This window comes from Mustela nigripes, chromosome 7 (assembly GCF_022355385.1).
Source record: "Mustela nigripes isolate SB6536 chromosome 7, MUSNIG.SB6536, whole genome shotgun sequence".
Lineage (NCBI taxonomy): Eukaryota > Metazoa > Chordata > Mammalia > Carnivora > Mustelidae > Mustela > Mustela nigripes.
In genome coordinates, this window is record NC_081563.1 from 137,256,928 (window position 1) to 137,278,136 (window position 21,209).

Here is a 21,209-nt window from a genome sequence, read left to right on the forward strand (position 1 = left end):
TGCACGCCATTTGGTACCTTTTCTTACTTGGCAGTATTTCTTATAGAGCATCCTGTATCAGTCCACATTCTTTCTCTGTGCTGCCTGATGTTCTAAGGAGAAGCATAGCAAAATATTCTCCTCCAGGGCCCTGCCCACCAGGATACTGAGGTTGATTCCAAATGCTTGTCAATGAAATCAGCTGTAGCAAGAGCACTCACCTGTGCTCACCTGCGAGGACACTCATCTTCATTCTTGGCTTCTGGTCTGTCTGTAACGTGTGTTCTGGTGATTGTAACCGCTCAGTCAGGCAATTTCATCTGGATAGATAGGAAAAATTGACATGCAAATATATTATGCCAATTTATAATCAGACAGAAATTAGCAGGGATTCCGTTTCTCAACCCCTGCATGCCACCTGTCCATCAGGCTCTTGGGGCACCAGTCACTCTGAGGGTCGAGTTAGTAGATCGGTTCCAGGAGGATGGAAAAGAAAGGACAGACACAGGTGGGTTATAGGAACAATTACAACAGCAAGTCTCCTGTTTAAATAGATTTCATTCTTTAGAGCAGTTTCAGGATTAGAGAAAAATTGGACAAAGCTGAGTTCCTATATATTTCCCTTACATTTCTCCCATGACTGCCCCTTTGCAGTAGTGTGATACTTTTGTTACAAGTAATGGGCAGATATAGATTTTTAACGTAATATGGATTTAAATATGGAATTTTAAAATTCATTATTTAATATTATTATTTATAATATTTATTATATTTATTTATTTATAAATATTTATTTATTATTATAAATAAATATACATAAATATACATTTATATTTATATAAAATATAATTATAAAAATATATTTATATATAAATTTTTATATATTGTATATAAATATATAGAAATTATATATAAATATTATATATAAAATTTTATATATATAAATAAATATATAAATATAAATTCATATAAATATATAATATATATTTATTTATTAATAACAAATATTATTTAATATTTGTTATTCATATTTGTTCAAATACGTTAAATATGGATTTAACGTAATATGGATTTTACGGTTTTTAAGTAACGGAAGTCCACAGAGCACCTCGGGGCTCCCTCTTGGGGGTGGGCATTCTGTGATGTGTAACGTGCAACGTATCCACCTTTACGTCACCGGATGGAGTAGTTCACCTCCCTGAAAATGGACCGGGCTCCGCCTGCCCCTCGCTCCCTCCCTCTCTCAGCCCCCCACAGCTTTGCCAGAGCAGGAAGGAGGTCATCCCCGTGGGGTGGTACCGCGCGCGCACTGCTCGTACTGGCTCTTGGTGCTTGTGAACCCTCAGGTCTTGAGAACTCCTTTCTGTTTATCCTTGGATATTCCGTTGTTTCGAGATGCCACTGTTTGTCTGTTTCTCTACCAGGCTGGGGGCAGCTCCAGTACACTTCCTCCTGGCCCAGTCTTTTTTGAAGAAATGTTTTCAAGGCATCTGGGTGGCTCAGTGGGTTAAGCTGCTGCCTTTGGCTCAGGTCATGGTTTCGGGGTCCTGGAATTGAGCCCCGCATCGGGCTCTCTGCTTGGTGGGGAGCCTGCTTCCTCCTCTCCCTTTGCCTGCCTCTCTGCCTGCTTGCAATCTCTCTCTGTCAAATAAATACATAAAATCTTAAAAAAAAAAAAAAAGAAATGTTTTCATGTGCAATGGATGAATCACTAAATTCTACCTCTGAAACTAAATTTAAAAAAGAGTTAGAGTTTACCCATGAGACTGCACCTGGAACAGCACCCGGGTGCTCCCCACGACCTGAAACCCAAGTGGCCTGGGCTCCGCCACCCTCACTGCCCTGTCCGGCTTCACCCCCTCCTGTGTCTCCCCGCCCTTCCTCTACTCTGCAGCTGGCCACACTTCCCGGAACCACGCTGAGTCCCACACCAGCACCTTTCGCTGCTTCTTCCCTCTGTCCTAAAGGCTCTTGTGCCAGCTCTCTCCCTGGCTGGGTTCGTGCAGCTCAAATGCTACCTCCTCTGAGAAGCCCTCCTGGACCCCTTCTGAAAAGAAGGTTCCCTGCCTGGGGGGTCCCCCACAGGCTCCTGTTTTGATTTCCTTTAGTACACTCTTCACTCCCTGAAATGGTCCCATCTGCTCGCTTTCTCTGTTACCTGTCTCCCCGCAGAAGGAGGGGCCCCGTGTGTCTCCCCCTGTCCCCATGTCCCAGCGCTAGGGTGGTGCTGGGGTGCAGAGCGGAGGCTGGAAGGATAGCTGTGGGACGAGTGAATGACAGTGATGGGTCTGACCGCTCTGATGCTGCTCAGGCTGGTCGCGTCACCTCGACGCTGGTCGAGTTCATCCACGAAGGAGGGGACCTGCAAGCCTGTCTCCAGCGGTGTGGGTCCTGTGGCTGTCGGGGGGACAGTGACAAGTTTTCATGCGGCTTCTGCTGGAGTCTGGTCCACATCCCCCTCCCTCCAGAGCAGAAGGGCTGGAGCCCGCGGTGGTGTATCATCCTACACAAACACGTTGCGAGAATCAATTTCAAAGTGGTCCTTCTTAAAATGAGCTTTCTCTCCTTTTCGTTTCCGTCCATGTGGCCTTGGAAGGATTTTTATGGTGATTCTGCCTGTCTTCGTTCCCGGCGTGCCGACAGGTGCCATGAATGCGTGCATTTCGAACGGGTCCTGAGACTTTCTGACAAAATTTCCATTTTCTTGTCAGTACTTATGAGCATGAATGGCCTTTTTTGGGGGGGACGTTGGGGGGGAACTATCTACAGTTGGGGATGGTTTGGAGGTATTTTTGTGAGGACGTTTAGTCATTGGGGATCACTTGTTCCTGAGTCACGCATTTATTTTAAGCCGAAGTCTTTTGAAAGGTCATTTAGATTTTTCAAATATAGTAGGCAAATCATTGTCTCACGTTTCTTCTCCTCACCCATTCTTGACTGTAACAAAGGAAATTATTTTCAGAGAAAGAAGATTGAGATGATGCTCAGGCAGCCCTGGGAGAACAGAGCTTTAATACACCCTGTGAGGTGCTGCGTCTTTTTATGGGGGAAGGATGGTGTCCGAGGTAGGAAGTGGTGAGAATCTCACCCAAAGTCTCATCTCTAATTATGAAATTATGACATGTCACATGACGGAAAGATTTTCAATAAGTGTAAGAGAGAAAATTGTCACCCAAGTTTGCACCAGATAACATTAACTTTTGGGTGTATTCTGTGTGTGTGTGTGTGTGTGTGTGTGTGTGTGTGAGAGAGAGAGAGACCTTGCGGATCGGACAGTAAATACCAAGCAGGCAGCCCCTCACCCGTCTTGTTGTTCTTTAGGTGTCTGTCTACCCCGGAGAAGCTCAAGGCCAATTACTGAATGAAATCAAGTTAAGTATATATGCGTCACATCTCTCAAAGCAAAATTTGGATAGTACTTTATATTTCGTTTTGTATCCGGCTTGTTTTTCACTTAAAATACCAGCAGTTCCTTATGAAGATCTCTTTGAAAACATGAGGTTTAATAGTGGAATGTCCTCTCATTGTATGAACACCAGCTGGAAGCCCCTTCCTCCAGCGACCCTCCAGACCCCCTTCATTCATTTTTTGCGGTCCATCTTCAGAAGCGGAGTTCTTGGGTTGAAGGGTGGGAACGGATTTTAAGCATTTTATATGTTTTTGCTAAGTAACTCTCCAGAAGGAGCCAAGCTTCACTCTCCTCCGCGAAGCATGAAGTGGCTTCTCGGGGTCTGCCTCATGGCTAGTGGCTTCGGGGCACCCTCACGGGACAGGTGGATCCCTACTGTGTATGTTAAAAATATTTGTTCCAGGGAGTCATCTTCTGCTGGGGTGGTGATATGGTTGTTTTTCTTTTTTTAAGCAATGTGTTTTCATGTTCAGAAGCTTTGAAAATGATGAGGTCAAATCTACTAGTGTTTTTTCTTTACGGCTTCCCTAGTTTCCTTTATACCTAAGAAGGTCATTCCCACTGCCAGGTCAGATGAGTCGCTACACCCATTATTTTCTTCTGATCCTTTTCTGGGTTCCTCTTCTTTATATTTGACCTTCAGCTCATAGAAAATGCGTTTAGCATGAGGTGGGATATTTTAATATCCAGCCTCTCTCATTACCTACTTATATATTAATCATAATTGTACACTAATTAAAATGTATTCAGTGTATGTTTTAGTGGGAGACCTACCTCATTATGTTTTGGAGTTTTGGAGAATCCACAACTTTGCCACATGGAATCATCCTGTTCACGAACATGGTACCTCTCTCCACTCTTTGGGACTTTGAAAAAATAATTCTGTTTAAATTTTCTCACTTGTTGCCAAGGAGTTCAACAGCGTCTTAGGAGTTTTGCGTCTGTGTGTTCAATGCTGTGTATCAGTTATTACAAATGGGATTATTCCCTATTAGATTATCTGGGTCATTATTGCTGACTAATTAGGAAAAAAATTGTGGTTTGGATCTGATCATTTTGTAACGAGTTACCTTAGAAACTCTTCGTTGGCCTCAGCCCTCCAGGTATAGATACGACCCACCAGTCGCCCACAGGGCCCGTGCTGGAGGGAGGGCATGCGTCCCGCCCACTAAACGTCAGCTGGGTCCATCCTGTCGCCCCTCCTGCCTTTTCAGGGTGCTGTGCTCCCTGTCCCCGTACGGACTCCTGTTCTGACCCAGTGAGATCTCCCCACTCATACCTCTTCTCTTACGGCTCTCGCTGCCAGGGTAAGGACCCTTCTCCCCATCTTACTCACCCCTCATTCAGAGCCACTTCCTTCAGGAAGTCTTCCTGGACGTGCCCACTAAGCCGATCTACCTGGTCCCTGTTTCCATGAGGGCACTTTCCTTTCTCCAGAGGCGGGGGCCCTCGGGTCTGATCCACAGATGAGACCGGGTAGATAGTGAGCGCTCTGCACCTCTAGCTGGCAGGTGTCAGGGGAGTAACGGGGTCCCCCGGGAGGATTTGGGAGGCCAGCCAAGGCTGCCTGTGATCTGAGTCTGGGCCCCCACCCAACGGTCAGGCGGGGGGAAGTGCCAGCCTGCAGCATTCGGATGCCGGCAGGGGACAGTGCTGCTCGCTTGGGAGTTCCGACTGTGTTTATGTCCCAGGACATGGGCAGACCCCGTGTGATGCTGACAAGTCCCCTCCGAAGCCACGTGAGGTCTGGGACTTCTCATTAACCCGCGAGGACGTGACAAAGGGAGCTTCCCAAACCACGGCATGTTTCCCACACGCTCTCCTCTGAGCTTTTCTGGCCTTTCCTGAGGCTCTTGCACACGTGGGTCATAGTGACAAAGGGCACATTGACCCCAGCCAGGGGGCGGGGCCCACAGGAAGCTCCTCCTCATCCCTCTCAGCAGAGACTAGGCTCTTGGGCTCCTGCCTGGATCGCATTAGCGCTAATGGACGGTCCGCTTGGGCCGGCGGAGATAATGGAGCCGCATCCCCCCGAGCTGTTAAGTGGGAAAAGAAGTGTCTGTTCTGCTTTGCTTGTTCCAATCTTGTGAGTCGCTTAGAAGGCGAACACGTACCATCACATGCAGGCGTGCAAGGCCTGGAGAACCAAGGGCCCTTGGGTCTGAGAGCCAAGCCCGATGGACAGGACAGAGGGGGACCGTGCACAGCCTGGCTCCCCGCGGCCGGGCTCCGGGCTTGCTCGCCGGGGAGCCGCTCAGCTTTCTCTCCCGGGCTGCGAACACCTGCCCTGCTCAGCGCCCCACGTCGTCCGACCCTTTCCTCAGGGTTTCCCTCTCTGTGTCTTGTGCTTGGCTTCCGAGAAGCCTGCGGAGTCTGTCTGTCTGTCCCAGGGCAGGGGCAGGTCTGACTTGGGCAGAGTCAGGAGAAACCAGAAACGCCAGCCAGGGCAGCTGCATCGGGATGGGGCTTGGAGGTGTGGGAATCTTCTGGGTTGGGTCCGCTCTGCCCACCCACCCAGTCTGGTGTCTTCCCCACCGGCTCTGCCCGGACGGAGCAAGCAGCTCTGGAGAGCCCTGGCCTCGTGCTCTGCATGTCCAGCGATCCTTGCTTGGGAAGACATACCTTAACCTCAGCAGTTGCATGAAACCTCCTGGGGCTGATTCTCATGGGGGGTCCAGGGGGCGCAGAGGCTGGGGGGGGGGCATTAGGGTGAGCTGGGCTCATGCTGCCGTCACTCCCTGAATGTCTGAGGGACTCACACCCGTGGCGTGTGTTCCTCGGATTCTACCTGCCCTCAGTGGCACCGCGGAGGCGCGCTGCTTGCGCATGTCCTCGGGCTCCAGCCTTGATCGCGAGGCTCCCGCAGCACGTGTCTCCTTGGCCACAGCGGCAGGAAACGTTGCTGGTAAAGCATCGGCCCAGAGCGGCCAGCGGGGTTGTAGTTCTCCCCTGAGGGAGACACCTAGCATCTGTCAGCAATGACAGAGGTACTCCAGCTTCCTCCACTGGTCCCCAAATCCTCACTTCCTGCCCCTGCCCCCAGGGAGATGATCTCGGGGTCCCAGCCAGTCGCTATAGCTCCTTGTCCAGCACACCTTTGGGGGACAGGTTGTGGTTTTAGATCGTGTTCAGATGGGGCTCTTGTCGGCTCACAGACTTAAGACAGGTCACCGGCCCCCCAGCTCGCACCTAAGGTTTCCTGTGCTTCCATCAACACTCGGGAAGGGGACAGAGGGGAGGCCCACGCAGCTCCCAAGTTTCAGGTCTGAAACTTTCCCCGTCCCTGGGGGAAGGGAATTCCTTGGTCAGACCCTGGTTTTGTCCTTGGGATGAGCTCCCAGGGCACAGTTCTTAACGCACTGCCTTCCCCCCCACCCCCCACCGCCCGCTCCACCCCTCAGGATGACCTCTTGTCTCATATTCTTGGTGGGTTGCGAAAAGAGATGTTGGAAGACAAAGTGGTCCTGAGCAGTATCTCAGCCTGGAGGGTCAAATCCAAGGACCGATTATACAACAGACCGTGCCTGCTTTTATCTCATCTGCTGAGAGTCTGGGCAAGGTAAGCCACTCAGAGCTCATTTGTGGGGCTCTGGTTGGCCTCACCAGCCAACAGCCACACCTCCATTCTGTCTGAGATGTCTGTGCGATGTGCCCTCCCTGTGAGTCGGAATTGGGGTGCTCTGATGTTGTCAGGTGCCCACAGAAGAGCCATAATCGTTGTCACTTTGCCGAACAGTTTCGTCCCTTGAAAGGATTTGCTAGACAGCATGTAAGTCCATCCCGGATTTTAACAAGGAGTGGGTCAGCAGACAAGAGTCCAAACTACCCTTTGTCACTCAAGGCTTTCTTGCGTTTGTGTTTTCTTGTCGGTGCTAATGAAGCAGGGGGAGCTTCTCTCCACCTTGCAGACCTTTGAATTTCTGGATTCTGTTTCAGTGCTGCTGGACCTCGTTCTCTGGGTGGGCATTTTCCATGGATATCGGTTATATTGTTGAGGATTATTGCCTTCATCTTGGGAGGAATTTGGTGGCTTCTGAGCTGAGAGTTAGTGTCTACTTGAGACTTAAAATAATCCTTAGCATTTCGAAATAAGCAATTGGATGTTTCATGCCGTGTGTATCCCCTTTGTCACTGGAGCATTTAGAAGCCAGTGGAAATTCTGGGTGGGGTGGGGGATTTGGTGCGAGTGGGACGCTGGCGCGTGGGACGCTCGTGCATGCTGACTCATGTTCAAGTCCCTTGACTCAGGGTCCCAGTGCCTCTGTGATTACGTAAAACCATCTTCGACATCTCTGATGTGCAGGTTACGGGGTGACTTGTAGTCGCTGTATATGGTCTTTTATGGGGTCCTACCACCTACACAGTATCGTCTGGTCCTTTGCAAAACCTGCTGAGCTCGGGTTTTCTCCGTTTCGGAGGAGAATCAGTGACATTTCAGGGAAGGTGCTGGTAATTGGTAGAGTCTAGTTTGATGATCGCATCTTTCTGATTCGGTGATAATTTTTCCCTTTACTTTTCCAGATTGGCTTCTGGAAAGATTTCTTTTAATCATCCATGGTTTACCACTCGAGTTAATAGATGTATCCTAACAAGCACAGAGAATCTTATAATAATCGTTTGGGTATTGTGGACAGGAATGGCAAAGAGAGAAGTGGCCCCACTTTCAGACCCAAGAACTGCATTCTCCCACTTTCGGACCCAAGCTGGATGATCTTGGGGTCTGAGTGGACCTCAGGAGGGATGAGTCTGTAAGACACCAGATGGTAATGGTCCTCCTTGGATCGTGACGAGGGTGACTTACAGAGCTTGGTTTGTTCTTTGCGAGACCGTGGTAGGGTCACGTGAGGGCTCGAAGCGCCCTCCGCAGGGCATGGCGGACACAGTAGCAGCTGGGTTTGCTGCTACCCCTTTAGGCAGACACACACTCTGGACTCCTCCAGTCTCCAGTTAGGCTTTTTTATTCTTTGTCAGTTCTCGTCTGGCTCCTGGAAATACCTGGCCCCTTGCAACAGCGCCTTCCGCTCTGCGGGTTTCACCAGCGGCTCCATCAGTGACTCCCTTATCGCTGGTCCCGTCCGCTTCACCCTCGTCAGCGCTTCGCTCAGCTTCCAAGTCCCTCTGGGGTCTGCACACCCACCCTCCCTTCCTCCCTCTGTCACCATGGCTCCCCTCAGCCCCCAAACCTGCGTATGTCTTCCCTGCGACACAGCTTTCCCGTGATCTGCAAGCTCTTCCCTGCCCTCGAGGTCTAGGTCAAGCGCCACACCTTCAGGAAGACTACAAAGAGAACAGTGCTCATCTGCATCGCAGTGTTACGCGCTTATTGTGGAATATTTACAAATCACACGAAAAACACCTGCAGTCATACCAGCCAGTTAATCGCGGCAAATATTTGCATGGATTCCATTCATCCTTTTTAATGCAAATGTACACACACAAAATATAATAGTGACACCACACCGTGGAACTAATTATGTGTCCTGGTTTTAAATGCAGCTACTGGACCATTGAGTTTACTTACTTATGTATGAATCTGTGTCTATATTCCCGATTATTTCTTTAGAAATATAATTATGGCCAAGGTGTATAAAGTACTTGAAAGCCTTTGACACACATTGCCAAAGTGGCATTAACTTATACTCCCATCTGTGCTAGATTCTTGCCTTTCCAAATCTTTGCCAACTCTGATGAGTTGATTTTTAAAAAGTTGCTTTTGGTTCAACTACCAATTTGGTAAAAACGGAAACAATATTTTATTTGTTTCTTTGGAATAACTTGGACAACTGGGTTTTCTTTTCATATTTTTACTGTTTACTTTTTTTCCCCCCAAAAGACTATTTAAGTCTCCTGTGTACTTTCCAAGGGGCAGCTTTTGTTTTTCTTGTTGATTTTAGAGAGGTCTTTATATATGGAAAGATTTTACCCTTTGTTATTCCTTGTGAATATATTCCAGAGCTCATCTGACTTTGTTTTATATGGATTTTAAATGCAAAGTTTTAAAATATTCTTCTATAAGTTGGACTGCCCATTCTTTTGTTCTTGATGACTTATATTTCTTTTTTAAGTTTAAAAAGTTCATCTTAATTCTGAACCAGTTTCATTTTTTCCTAGATTTTCTACCATTGTACTTAATGAATTAAGCCAGGGTTGATCTTAGGGGAAGTACCCACAACTGCCCCGTGTGACCTTTTCCCCAACACCTGGTTCAGATTCCGCCACCTGCTGCATTGCCGAGGAATGTGTGGCTTCCCACCCCCTTTACGACGCTTCCTTTCCTGCAACTGTGGAAGTGACTTGATTTAAGGGGTCCGGGTGGCCACGTGCTGGGGTCTGAGTAGGAATATGCCTGCAGCTTTGTGATCCTTTTCCAAGTCCAGAATGTACCCCTGTCGTCCTGCCTTTTCGTTGAGGTCTCCTCCCAGAAGGACTTCTGCCTTCCAGGGGTTTCTGCTGATTGGTGGCTATGTCTTTGCTTTGATGGGTAGCTCCTCAAGGACAGGGGCTGTGTCTTCTCACAGAGCGTAGCCCACCCTGGAGCCGGCCAATTAGAACTCCAGCAAATGTATCTGTCACACCGCACGTGCAATTTCTTTCACGTCATTTTCTGGTTTCCTTGTATTTTTAGACAACCTGCAATTCAGGAAGCAAATATATGCCATTTTTCTGTGGCTCTTGTCTCCAGGCTGCAGCCCCAGCCGACGTGACTTCCTGCGCTGTTGGTGGTGACCGGACGCTTGGTATGTCAGGGATGGCTTTCTCCAGCCGTGATTTGTAGCTACTCTGAAACGGGAGTTACTTGTATTTCAAACCAAAACGTTATCATTTTAATTATTGTATTTCCTTATTCCTATTTCAAACCAAAACATCACACTGGGATATAAGATGATGTGGAAACATCCAGGAAGGAGGTCTTGACCGAACAAAATGCAGTACTTCCTCTTTTCATGTCGGGATCAGGGTTTGAATCCCTGTTGGAACTGTGATGGACATGGGGAAGCAGATGACCTTCCAGGCTCTTCCGAGTGCTCTTTGACCACCTGCAGTCTGGCGGGCATCTCTTGGCGTTCACGTTCAGAAGCCTGGAGAAATTTTAATCATTCCTATTTGTTTTTCTGTTTTTTATTTTAACACTTAAATATGTTCCTGGGTCTGTTTGTTCCTCACCCCCCCCCAAAGAATAGGCGTTTGAAAGACATGTTTGTATGTTTTTTTAACTTGAAAAAGTTTTAGGAACATTTTATTGCTACGTAGCACTTGCATAAAAAAATAAAAAACTGTTAAGTGTGCAGACCAGCTAAGTGAACGGGCCTTGCACTGGTATCCAATGGGGAAACCAAGCCATCAGTAGCCCAGAAGACTCTGGGTTCTTCAGTTAGGATTCCCCAAAGAGATCTGCAGTCGTGACTTAGAACAGTCTAGGTGAGTTTTTCTTGTTCCCAAACCTTTCACAGTTGAGTGAGTGCGACTGATCCTATATTGTATCTGGCTTTTTGTGATTGACATCACATTTCTGGGCATGCCCCCCCCCCCCCCCCCGCCAGAGGCGGTGCTGGTTCACCTGTCTCTCTGCTGGCTGGTACTCTGTTGGGTCACTATCCCACAAAGAGGTCATCCTACTGGGGATACCCCTTGCTGTTTCCAGTATTTGACTGCTATGAATGGTGTCCCTAGAAACATTCTTACTTGTTTTTGTTTATTGGTTGGTTTCTTTATTTCCTTTTTTGTGGGGGGGTGGTGAGGATTGCTGGGTCAGGTGGTTTGATAGGTTCAGCATTAGCAGATCCTGCTGAACAGGCTTCTAAAGTGGGTGAACCACTGTCCACGCCAGTGTCCCCCCCAGGCCAGCAGTGGGGAGTTCTGTTTACTCCGTAGTCTGGTCCCACCGCTGATGCTGTCACCTGCTTTAAAACATTATAGCCCTTGTAGCATCCACGTGGAAATACTACGTTGTGATACAACTGGTGTTTCCTTGGAAATGAGTAAAGTTTGAACGTCTTTTCATTTTCTTTTGGCTCTTGGTAGGTCTCCTTTTCGAAATGCCTTTTAGGTTCTTGTTCGTTAATTGTATGAGGAGGACAGTGCCCGACTTTTAAAAAATAATTTCTAGAATTTAAAAAAAAAAGTATGGTTTAGATTGAGTGCTTGGGTGGAGATAGAGATCTTGAATATTTTCCCTTGACATGACTTGCCTTTTCATTGGCCTAATAGTATTTTTTGATGACAAGAAAGATTTCATTTTAACATAGGCCCCTTTATTTTTTTTTTTTTCATTTTTGTGTCTTGTTTGAGGAATATTTGCTCATCCCGAAACCAGTAAGATTTTCTTCTACGTTTTCTTCTAGAAGTGTTAGTATTTTGTCTGTGATGTCTAGAATCAGAGCTGACTGTGATTTGGTGTGAGGGAGGGATCGAGAGTCCGTGTTTCCATTTGGGTGTCCCATGGATTCAGCAGCAAGTTGGAGAGGCTCACCCTTTTCCAACCCCATACTGCGTAGCTGTGTCCCTTTCTCCTGAGTCACGCTCCACGTGGATGTGGTCTGTCTACACCATTCTCTATTCCATTGTGCTTTTTGTCCACGTGGATGTGGTCTGTCTACACCATTCTCTATTCCATTGTGCTTTTTGTCCTACCAACAGCATGTTGTCATAGTTATTATGCATTTATAATCAGGGTATTTTGATAGTATAAATCTTAACCACGTTTATTTTTATTCTTCAAGATTGCCTCAGCCATTCTTGGTCCTATGCATTTCTCTATACAATTATGAAATTTTGGGGGCACCTGAGTGGCTTAGTCAGTTGAGCATCTGACTCTGATTTCAGCTCCAGTCATGATCTCAGGGTCATGGGATCAAGCCCCGCATGGCGCTCCACACTCAGTGGGGAGTCTGCTTGGGATTCTCTCTCTCCCTCTGCTATCTCTTACTCTCTCTCTCTCTCTCTCTCAAAATTACCATTTAAAAAATTATGAAATTTTGAATTAATTCTCTCTCTTACACACACACAGACACACACAGACACACACAGAGTTGTGATTTTTTTAAAAAAGATTTTATTTATTTTTTTGACAGAGGGAGATCATAGGTAGGCAGAGAGGCAGGCAGAAAGAGAGAGGAAAACAGGCTCTCCCTGAGCAGAGAGCCTGACTCTGGGCTCTATCCCAGGACCCTGGGATCATGACCTGAGCTGAAGGCAGAGGTTTTAACCCACTGAGCCACCCAGGTGTCCCCAGAGTTGTGATTTTGACTGGGTTTGTATTGACCCTATGAATTAATTTGGTAAGAAATGAAATCCTTAAAACATTTAGTTTTTCAATCTGTGGACCTGGTGTATCTCACATTGTATTTAAGTTATTTCCCTTTTCTCTCAGGACTGCTTTCTCTGTGGAGGCCTCGCGCACATCTTTCACCAGATTTATTCTGGGGTATATTTTTTTGATGACTTTTAAATGATCTCATTATTTAAATATGATTTTTAAAATCTTTGGTTCTGGCATATAGAAATATAATTTATTTTTGAAAAGGAACCTTCTATGTAATAACCTTGCTAAATTAACTTATTCTAATTTTAGAGACTCTTTTGGATTTTCTAAAAACATTACTCTGGAAAAAAAAAAAAAAAAGATCGCTTCATTTCTTCCAATCCCATACTTAAACTTTTTGCTCCTGTCGTGCTGGCTAATATCCCTAGTGCACTTTTAGAGAGACATTTTTAGTCTTCCTCCTGGATCTCAGAGGGAAAGCTTCCAGGATTCATTCAGTAAGTATGAGTTTGCAGGAGATACTTCGTATCTATTCTTTACGAGACCAAGGAAGTTCCCTCCTATTTCTAATTTGCAAGCGGTCCTTAATTATGCATGGATGTGGACTTCTATCAAGGACTATTTCTGTATTTATCGAAATGATCATATGACCTTTCCCCTGTATTTGGTTAATGTCATTCCACTGATTGAGGAACAAGTCCAGGGGGAAAGCAGTATGATTGTTTCCGGAACGAGGCCGGCAGGCGTGTGAGTTTTGTCTTCCCGAGTACCTCTGTATCTGACTGACCGGCTCATGGGCAGCATCTGAGCAGGCAGGGGCGTGGGAGAGTCTGGGCTGCCCCCTCCACTGCTGGCCACGGCGTGGGAGAGTCTGGGCTGCCCCCTCCACTGCTGGCCACGCACTCTTCGGGTTCTGTCCGTGAGTCCTGCCGGCCTCATAGAAAGGATTCCTCTTCCTCCATTCTCTGCAAGGCTGCCAGTATTTCCTCCTCATGGTGGCTTGGTGGCTGGGGGTGGGGGGCTCTGTCAATCCAGCTGATGCTCCAGCAGATGCTTAAAAGATTCAGAAAAGACCCTTCTCAGATGATTGCAGACCAAGCGACAGCCAAGCAGGTGGAAGCAGGGGGCTTGTCCCCTGCTTCCCTTAGCGGGAAGATTCATTCATTCAGCAAAAATCTCTTAAATGTCTGAGTGCACCAGGCTCTGCTGGGTGTTAAGGGCCCGGTGGGAGCCAAACCCAGAGGCCACGTACCAGGGAGTTTATGCTTAGGACAAAGGAGTGCTTTCAAGGCCAGGTTGAAGGTGTGTCCCTGCCCTTAGGGCCCCTTGTCCCACGCCCTCCCGGCCCCTTCTCCGGCTTCTTGGCCCGCTCACTTCCCTCCTGGTCTCCTTCCGTGTTTCCATACTCTGGGGAGTGCTGTGCCCCACGTGGCTCAGGGACACTTCCTGCTCTGCTCCTACCTCCATCCTCCCTCTGTGAGCCCGGCTCATTCTGAAAGGTCATTTCTTCAGTGAGGGGCGGGCTGGCTGCGGTTTTACATGTAGTAGATGAGTGGAGACTTGGAGATGTCATAAGGCCAACAGTTACCGCCGGAAAGAGAGTTCGTCACAGTTCCCAAGAGAAGGGCACAGCCACGCCAATGACCGGGAAGCCCCGGGGTGGGTCAGGAGCCCCTGGGAGCGAGGGGGAGTGGTGGACAAGAGCCTTTACTGCGGTGTCCCAGAGAAGCAGGCTTGGGCTTGGCTAGGTTGGATGATTCCAGTGGGTTCTGGAACACGGGGGCTGCTGTTCCTTGTCTGGGACACGGCCCTGGGGAGTTATGGCAAGTGGATGGTGTCCCAGAGCCCGAGACCCCGTGAGGAAGCACACTGGGGTGTGGCTCCAGGTTGCTTGGCTTGATCTGCCAACCAAGCTTGTGGGCAAGTTGTTTACTGCTTGGCTAGCGTGGGGAGGGCTGTCCCTCCAGGGTCAGCGAAGCTATCCATGTCAGAGCACCGGAATGCAGAAATAAAGAGACAGTAGTGTGGCCCCTCGGGCTCACTGAGGGTCTTCAGGCACAGGCTCAGAGCCCATTCTCCTCCCGCAGTTGAGTCCTGTGATTGTTGTCGTTTTAATGGTGCTTGTTCTCACCAAATTGTGGTGCTTCCTGGGGACACAAGCTCTACTCGTTCTGCTCAGCCGAGGAGTCCCTGTGCCCCATGCAAGGCTGGGCACACGCTAGGCGCTCAATAAAGGTGTCTTTCTTCCCTTCCTTTCTAAAGCGTTCTGGAAGGACATTAGTAGGGGAAAAAACACGGGGGGGAAAAAAACAAAACCTCAAAAAACAAACCAAAGCCAAACCAACCAACTGCAGAAAATGCAGATTAAGACCAAACCCATCTTGCTTCTGCCATGGGTCCCCGCACCCAGCACGGCTGCGCTGTCTGTAGGGGCGGCGTACGTGAATGAAGGGTGGGGACTTCAGCTTCCCTCGCGGAGGACCACAGAAACGGTCATCACAGCGAGATTGTTTCAGAAGTGACTTTGTTCCGACGCTCATTCTGTTTCTGCCACCAGCAGTACATAGAGACTGCTATTTTTTGTTTTCATGAAAAATTGAAGGAATCCTGGAGCGTTTATTCACGGCATCCTTTTCGGCAGGGTTAACGATCCTAATAATGAGAATGGCCGGCTGACTATTTAAAATTTGTGTTGAGATCATTGTGGGTCTGCAGGCAGCGTCAGAAATAATTGAGAGGGATGTGTGTGGCCTCCCCCGGTTCCCCCCAGTGCCAGACTGGAGGGTCGCCGCCTGCCGGACATACTGACGTGGACGCGGTCCCTGAATTTGTCACGCCGGTCAGCTTGGCATTCCCATTGAAGGACCTGTGGTGCGTGCTTTGTCTCCGGTAATCGTCACAGCAGCCCTGCATGCGAGATGGTGTCGTTGCACGTGTCCTGGAGCCTGGGGCACTAGGGTGGTGAAGTCAGCCTCCTGGCCGGGCCCGCACCACGTGGCAGAGCGGACTCACCCCAGGAGGCCTGGGCCGATGGGAGCTGCAGCGCATGGCTCTGTCTCTCCTTGGAGATCATCGAGGAAGAAATTAAAGGGCAGGTAACAAGAATTTTGTTGGAAAGGTGTTTTTGAGTATTCCTCCCAAATCGTGCCTTCTGTAAGTCTTCAACGCCGAAGGCAAACTGTGAAGGTTCAGGGCACCCGGGTGTCCGAGAGGAAGCTCTTTGAAAACCTGCGTGCGTCATTCGTGTTTAGTGTAGCGGTGGATGGACTCGTGTCCTGGAAGACTCTGCCTTTCGGGTTTGCAGGTGTCCCGACGAGGTTTGGGAAGAAGTCCCAGGTGGTAAGAAAACTGGGTTTGCCATGTCCTCCTATGTTCTTAGAAGCCAGGGCGCTAAGGCCACCTAGCAGGGAGGTCAAGACTCCCTTTTCTGTCTTCTTCCCAAGACTTTCTCACTTGGGAAGATCGGAAACAGCTTCCCCAAGGCCTGCGAATAGATCCTGGAGTCCTTACAGGTGCACGCTCTGCCGCCCGCAGGTTCTTTCCTGCCCGGTGAGTGGCGTCCAAGCCCACCCGCTTCCTTTCCTGGTCCCTGCGTGGCTCTGGATGTCTCCCGGGCAAGGGGCTCCTCGCTGCCCCCCAGCATTTCCTCACAGAGCCCGCAAGTGTGGGCGCCGTTCTTGGGCTGAGCTCCAGGAAGACGCCGCCCCAGGGTCTGCGGCGCCACCTGCCAGGGCCACGGGCACTCGCTCCTTGAGTGCCTGCACCTGGGGGCAGAGGAACAGGGCGACCATTTACAGCAGCACAAAGGGCTCATTCCTCAGACTTTGGTCTGGCCCCTATGGGTGACGTAGGAGAAAACTCGCAAACATTTCCAGTCCTACTCACGCCCCTGTTACTTCGTTATAGAATGAGATCCAGCTTTGACCTGACTGGGTCGAACTGGACATGGAACTGCCGTTTCTGTAAGGCAGCGACGGCTGAGTAGTGGTGGTGGCGAACGTCCGGTGTCTGTAATACGGTAAGTCCCACCGGCCGTGGAGGAAGGTACAGAGCCGCACTTGGCATGGCTCTGTGTTTTAACAAGGGCATCAGCATCTTTCCGCGGATTTCTGTCGCGTGCTGCAAGCAGCTGCTAGTGGGTGGGGCACCGCGGTTGGCCTGTGTGCGGCCTGTTGTCACCAGAAAGCCCTCCCTGTCCCCAAGGGACAGGAATGTCATCATGAGGGCCCTTCCTTACCTAGAGAAGAGCCCATCAGATCGCATGAAAATTTAATGTGTCAAAAACTACAGTTACGTGAGGCTTCTCCCCACTCCCCGGAAATTAGTGTGTAGCCCCCGGTGGCACAGGTGAATCCATGAGTGATGGGACCTCCTTGGGGACTGGGGGACTGACAGGCAGCACATGGGCTGAAATTTGCTTTCTCTTGTTTGTGGCTTATCTATAAAGGGTATCCCCAGCCCTTTATTTTCCTTTCTGACGTGATTTTAGTTGTGCCGGTTTCTGTGGGGTTTGAGTTGGATTTTGCCCTTTGAGCCCGAGGGCTGCCGCGGGAATAGCCCGGTCACCTTCCCGCTGAGAAACGGTCGATTCTCGCAAGTGGCCCCGGCCAAGCCTCTGTTCTGGGGCAGCTGAAACAGAACTGGTGAGTCGGGTTGGCTTGCTGAAGCATGGCTTTTAGTGGCTGGTTCCTTCCCGGTTTGGGGTTCTGTCATGGGCGTCACCGATGGGGTGAGGGCCCCTGAGGGATGAGCAGAGGCCTGTGGCCTGACCACGGCGACAGGGCCAGCTCCGTGCTGCCAGCCAGTGGCTCCCGGCTCCGAGCTCTGGCTCTTTCAGGATTGGCGAATGAGACTGTGGGAAGCTCCTGGGAAGCAGACCCTGTGCTCACTTTTCCGTTTCCCTGTGGCCTCCAGTGCTTCACAGGGAGGCGCGTGATGAGCTCAGAGGAGAGGCATTCGGTGCTGGCTGCTTCCCAGATGAGGCAGGGGCATCAGTTCCTTGGTACCCTTGGAGGGCCCTGTGTCCAGGACAAAACAACTTCTCCCAGGAGGCCAGCACACCTGGCCAGACAGCTCCCCATTTCTTTGGGTGAGCCCCGCATACAGTGACCCCCAGTCCACATGGCAGCTCGAGCCCACACAGCGACCCCAGCCCGCACAGTAACCCCAGCCCACATAGTGACCCACATCCTGCACAGTGACCCCAGCCCGCACAGTGACCCCAGCCCGCACAGTGACCCCAGCCTGCACAGTGACCCCAGCCCGCAAAGCGGCTTGCTGGCTCCTGCAGGCCCGTACTGTGGACACTCACACATCAGTGAACATCACCGGCAGCCACGGGGAGGCCACAGGCGCGCGTGGACAGGCAGGTGGAGACTGAACCAGGCAGAGGCCACAACCTGTTACCTCGGGTCTCTCTGTGGCCATGCCCTTGCTCCCTGGGGCACGGCCATGCAGTGCGGCCCTGCCGCAGCGTCTCTGTCAGGTCCCCAAGGACATGTGGCTAAAAATGAAAGACTTGATCAAAGTGTCTTTTTTTGTGATTCCGTTGAAAACTGTGCGGCTTTGCCCGGGATCCCCATGGTGCCCATTCCACAGGCGCTCCTCATTGAGCACCTGCTGTGTGCCGGCGACCGCCGTACAGCAAGGCCCCCCAAGGGGCCTGGAAAGACCACTGTTGAAGCAGGTGGGGGCGCCGGGGGTTGTGAAGCCTGGCCGTGTGCTGGACACACGATGCATCCTGACCAGCGTGCGCTCGCCCCGCCCTCACAGCTGCGTGTGCGGTGGGTGCCGGCGTCATCCCTGCTGCACAGATGCCAGGCCCAGTGGCCCCAAGAGGCCAAGTGACTTGTCCATGTTTGGGCAGGTCACGAGAGCTTGCACCGACAGGCGGGCTGTCGGGCCGTGAGTGGCGTCCAAGCTTGGCAGGTGCTGCCTTGCGCTGGGCGGGCCGGGCCTGCCCGCTGCTCGCCCGTTTCCCGGGGACTGACCTTGTGCAGGGGCCTGCCCTGATTGGGGCGGCCCCACCTGGCTCTGCGCTCAACGGAGGCTTCCAGCAAGACCTCCGACGAAGCCAGCGGTGCTCTATGAGACTCGATGGAAGGCAGCGGAGATAGACAGCTTGGGGGCCCAGAGTGGGGGGGTGCAGAGCCCCAACTCTGCAAAGAGATTTATTGGGGGAGGACGTGAAGTTTAAGCTGTGATCTAGAGTAGGAGTTGGCCAGCCAAAAATGCAGGGAAAAAGGGTTTTCTGAGAGAAGACATGTGTAGAGATCTTGAAGCAAAAGAAAAGAGATCTCGGGAATCACAAAGTGACCAGTTTGGTTGGGTGAACAGTGATGAGACCAAGAGCAGGCAAAACCAAATCCCCTGGGGAAGACCTGGGGGCCTCCTGGGCTCCCCTCCTGAGGGCAGCTGAGCAGGGGGTGGGGGGCATCCAATAGAAATGTATTGAGACCCTATTGCCCTTGGCGTATGATGCTGGTCAGAGCCCTTGCCCTCCAGGGGCTGGTATTCCAGTGGAAAAGCCAATAGGTAAATACACAACACGGCATCAGAGAGCACTGTGTGCCCCCAAAGGGAAGTCTCAGAGTCAGCTGTGAGGGGAGTAGGAAAGCCACATGAAGAAGGTGGGTGGAAGGGAGGGCATATTGGTCCAGTGGAGACCTGGAGATGAGGAGTCAGCAGTGTGGCAGTGTTGGGGGAATGCATTCCAGGTGGAGGGGATAGCTGGTGCAAAGGCCCTGAGACAGCCACCAACTGGGCACGCTCCAGAAATGCAGAGTATGGTCAGTGTGGCGGAATAGAGGGAAGGAGATGGGAACGGAAAGCCAGAGGGACTTCAGGGAGTTTGGGTTCGATCCCAAATCAGGGAGAAGCCAATAGAGAGTGTAGACAGGGTGTGGCAGGGCCTGATTTGTGATTTCGACCATCACTCTGCTCTTGTGCAGCCAGTGGATTGTGGCACAGCAAGCATGGACGTTGGGATGGGTGGAGGGAGTGAGCTCTTGCTGCAGAAGCAGGTGAGTCGACCTGAGCGAGTCCGTGGTGGGGAGAGGAACTCAGGCGGGTGTGGACAATGTTGGCACATGCTCACACTTGCTCTGATACAGAGCTCCTGACCAGGGGGCGGCGAGGATCACAACTATGGGCAGCAGCCTCGGGTCCAGAGGTCCACTTGTCGTGAGAGACACTACCCTCCAGGGAGATTGGTTATGACCCCCCACGGCTCTCAACTGGCTTGGAAATGGAGCTGGGAGATGGGAGCTGGGAGACGATGTGGTCCGTCCTCGACCGTCTTGTGTTTTTATGTTTTTGTAACAGGTTTATTGAGCTATAATCCATGTGCCGTACAAGTCACCCATGTAGAGGATACGATTCAGTGGTTTTATGTCCCCAAGACTGTGCCACCATCCCCACGATTTGTGTAAATGAAGCCATGTGTCACACGAGGTCTTCTGTGACTTAGTATGATTCCGAGGCCCATCTATGGGGAGCAGATGTGCAGCCTCCACTCCTTTATATGGACCAGTAACAGTCCGTTGTGGGGACAGCCCATATTTTATTTCTCTGTTCATCAGTCGGTGGAAGCTTGGGTTGTCCTTTCTCACTCTCTGGCAATGGTGAGGAACGCTCTTACGAGTACTCACGGGCGTTTTTGTGCGGACGTGTACTTTCACTTCTTTGGGAGAAACACCGGGAGTGGAATTGTCAGAGGGTGATTTGGGACAGGTGGTCAGGAAACTGCCAGACCGTTCCCCACAGCGGCTGCCCCATCTTCCGTCCCGTGCACTGTGTGTTGAAGGCTTGGCCCTTCTCACGTCTTCACCCACGCTTGCGATCGTCCCTGAACACCTCCGACAGGTCCTGTTGCACTTGCCTGAGCGGTCCCCTGGCGATTTACAGACCAGGCACCCGGGAAGAGCACCCCCAAGTCCCGGCTGCGTGAGAAGCTCCGCATCCAATGTTCTCCGCTGCCCGGGGTCCGGATGCCTCAGGGACAGGGTCCTTGCCTTCTCTCCTTCCCCATGCTCATTTCAACCCACCGGGAGCATCTCGGGCTCCGCTTCATTTACTTAATGGATGGGGAAGGAAATTATTTCTGAGGCCAAGACGCGAGCGGTCCCCGTGGACTTCGTTCCGACAGCACATGTAAACTTCCACGTGGGGATTCGCTCGTTAGGCTGGAAACTGTGACCCAAGACCTTTCAACATTTGGTGTTGATAAAGGGAGTTTGAGAGTAATGACTTTTTAAAAGGCATTTGAGTGGGGAGGGCTGGCATCATTCTGGGGTCCACAGCGTATGTGGAGTTTGCAAAAGCAGCTGGACAAGGCGTGCACTTTGTTACGCTCTGGTCTGGGCTCGGGGGTGGGCGAGCAGCGCAGATGTGTAGAAATCTCCTTCGCCCGGTAAGATGCGAAGCCCGCTGTTCACATCCGGGGTCATCAGCCGGTGCTGTGTGATCCTGGGCCAGTCACTTAGCCCTCCCTGGCTCTACTTGTTGCTTTGGCACGTGGCTCCTATGGACATGCAAGATCTATGGGCAGTGAAGATGTTT

General features: G+C 50.6%; 1 protein-coding gene across 6 annotated transcripts in view; it reads left to right on the forward strand.

Moving 5' to 3' along the window:
* Positions 1 to 21,209, forward strand: part of PHACTR3 (phosphatase and actin regulator 3) — a 219,699-nt gene that overhangs the window by 97,042 nt on the left and 101,448 nt on the right. The window contains exon 1 of one of the 6 annotated variants that reach the window (XM_059407333.1): positions 10,031 to 10,125. The exons of the other annotated variants lie outside the window; for them this stretch is intronic. Within the exon in view, the coding sequence (XP_059263316.1) occupies positions 10,041 to 10,125 (85 nt within the window). The 5' untranslated portion in view covers positions 10,031 to 10,040. Of the gene's footprint in view, positions 1 to 10,030; positions 10,126 to 21,209 lie in introns of those variants that run through there. 6 annotated transcript variants of the gene reach the window in all.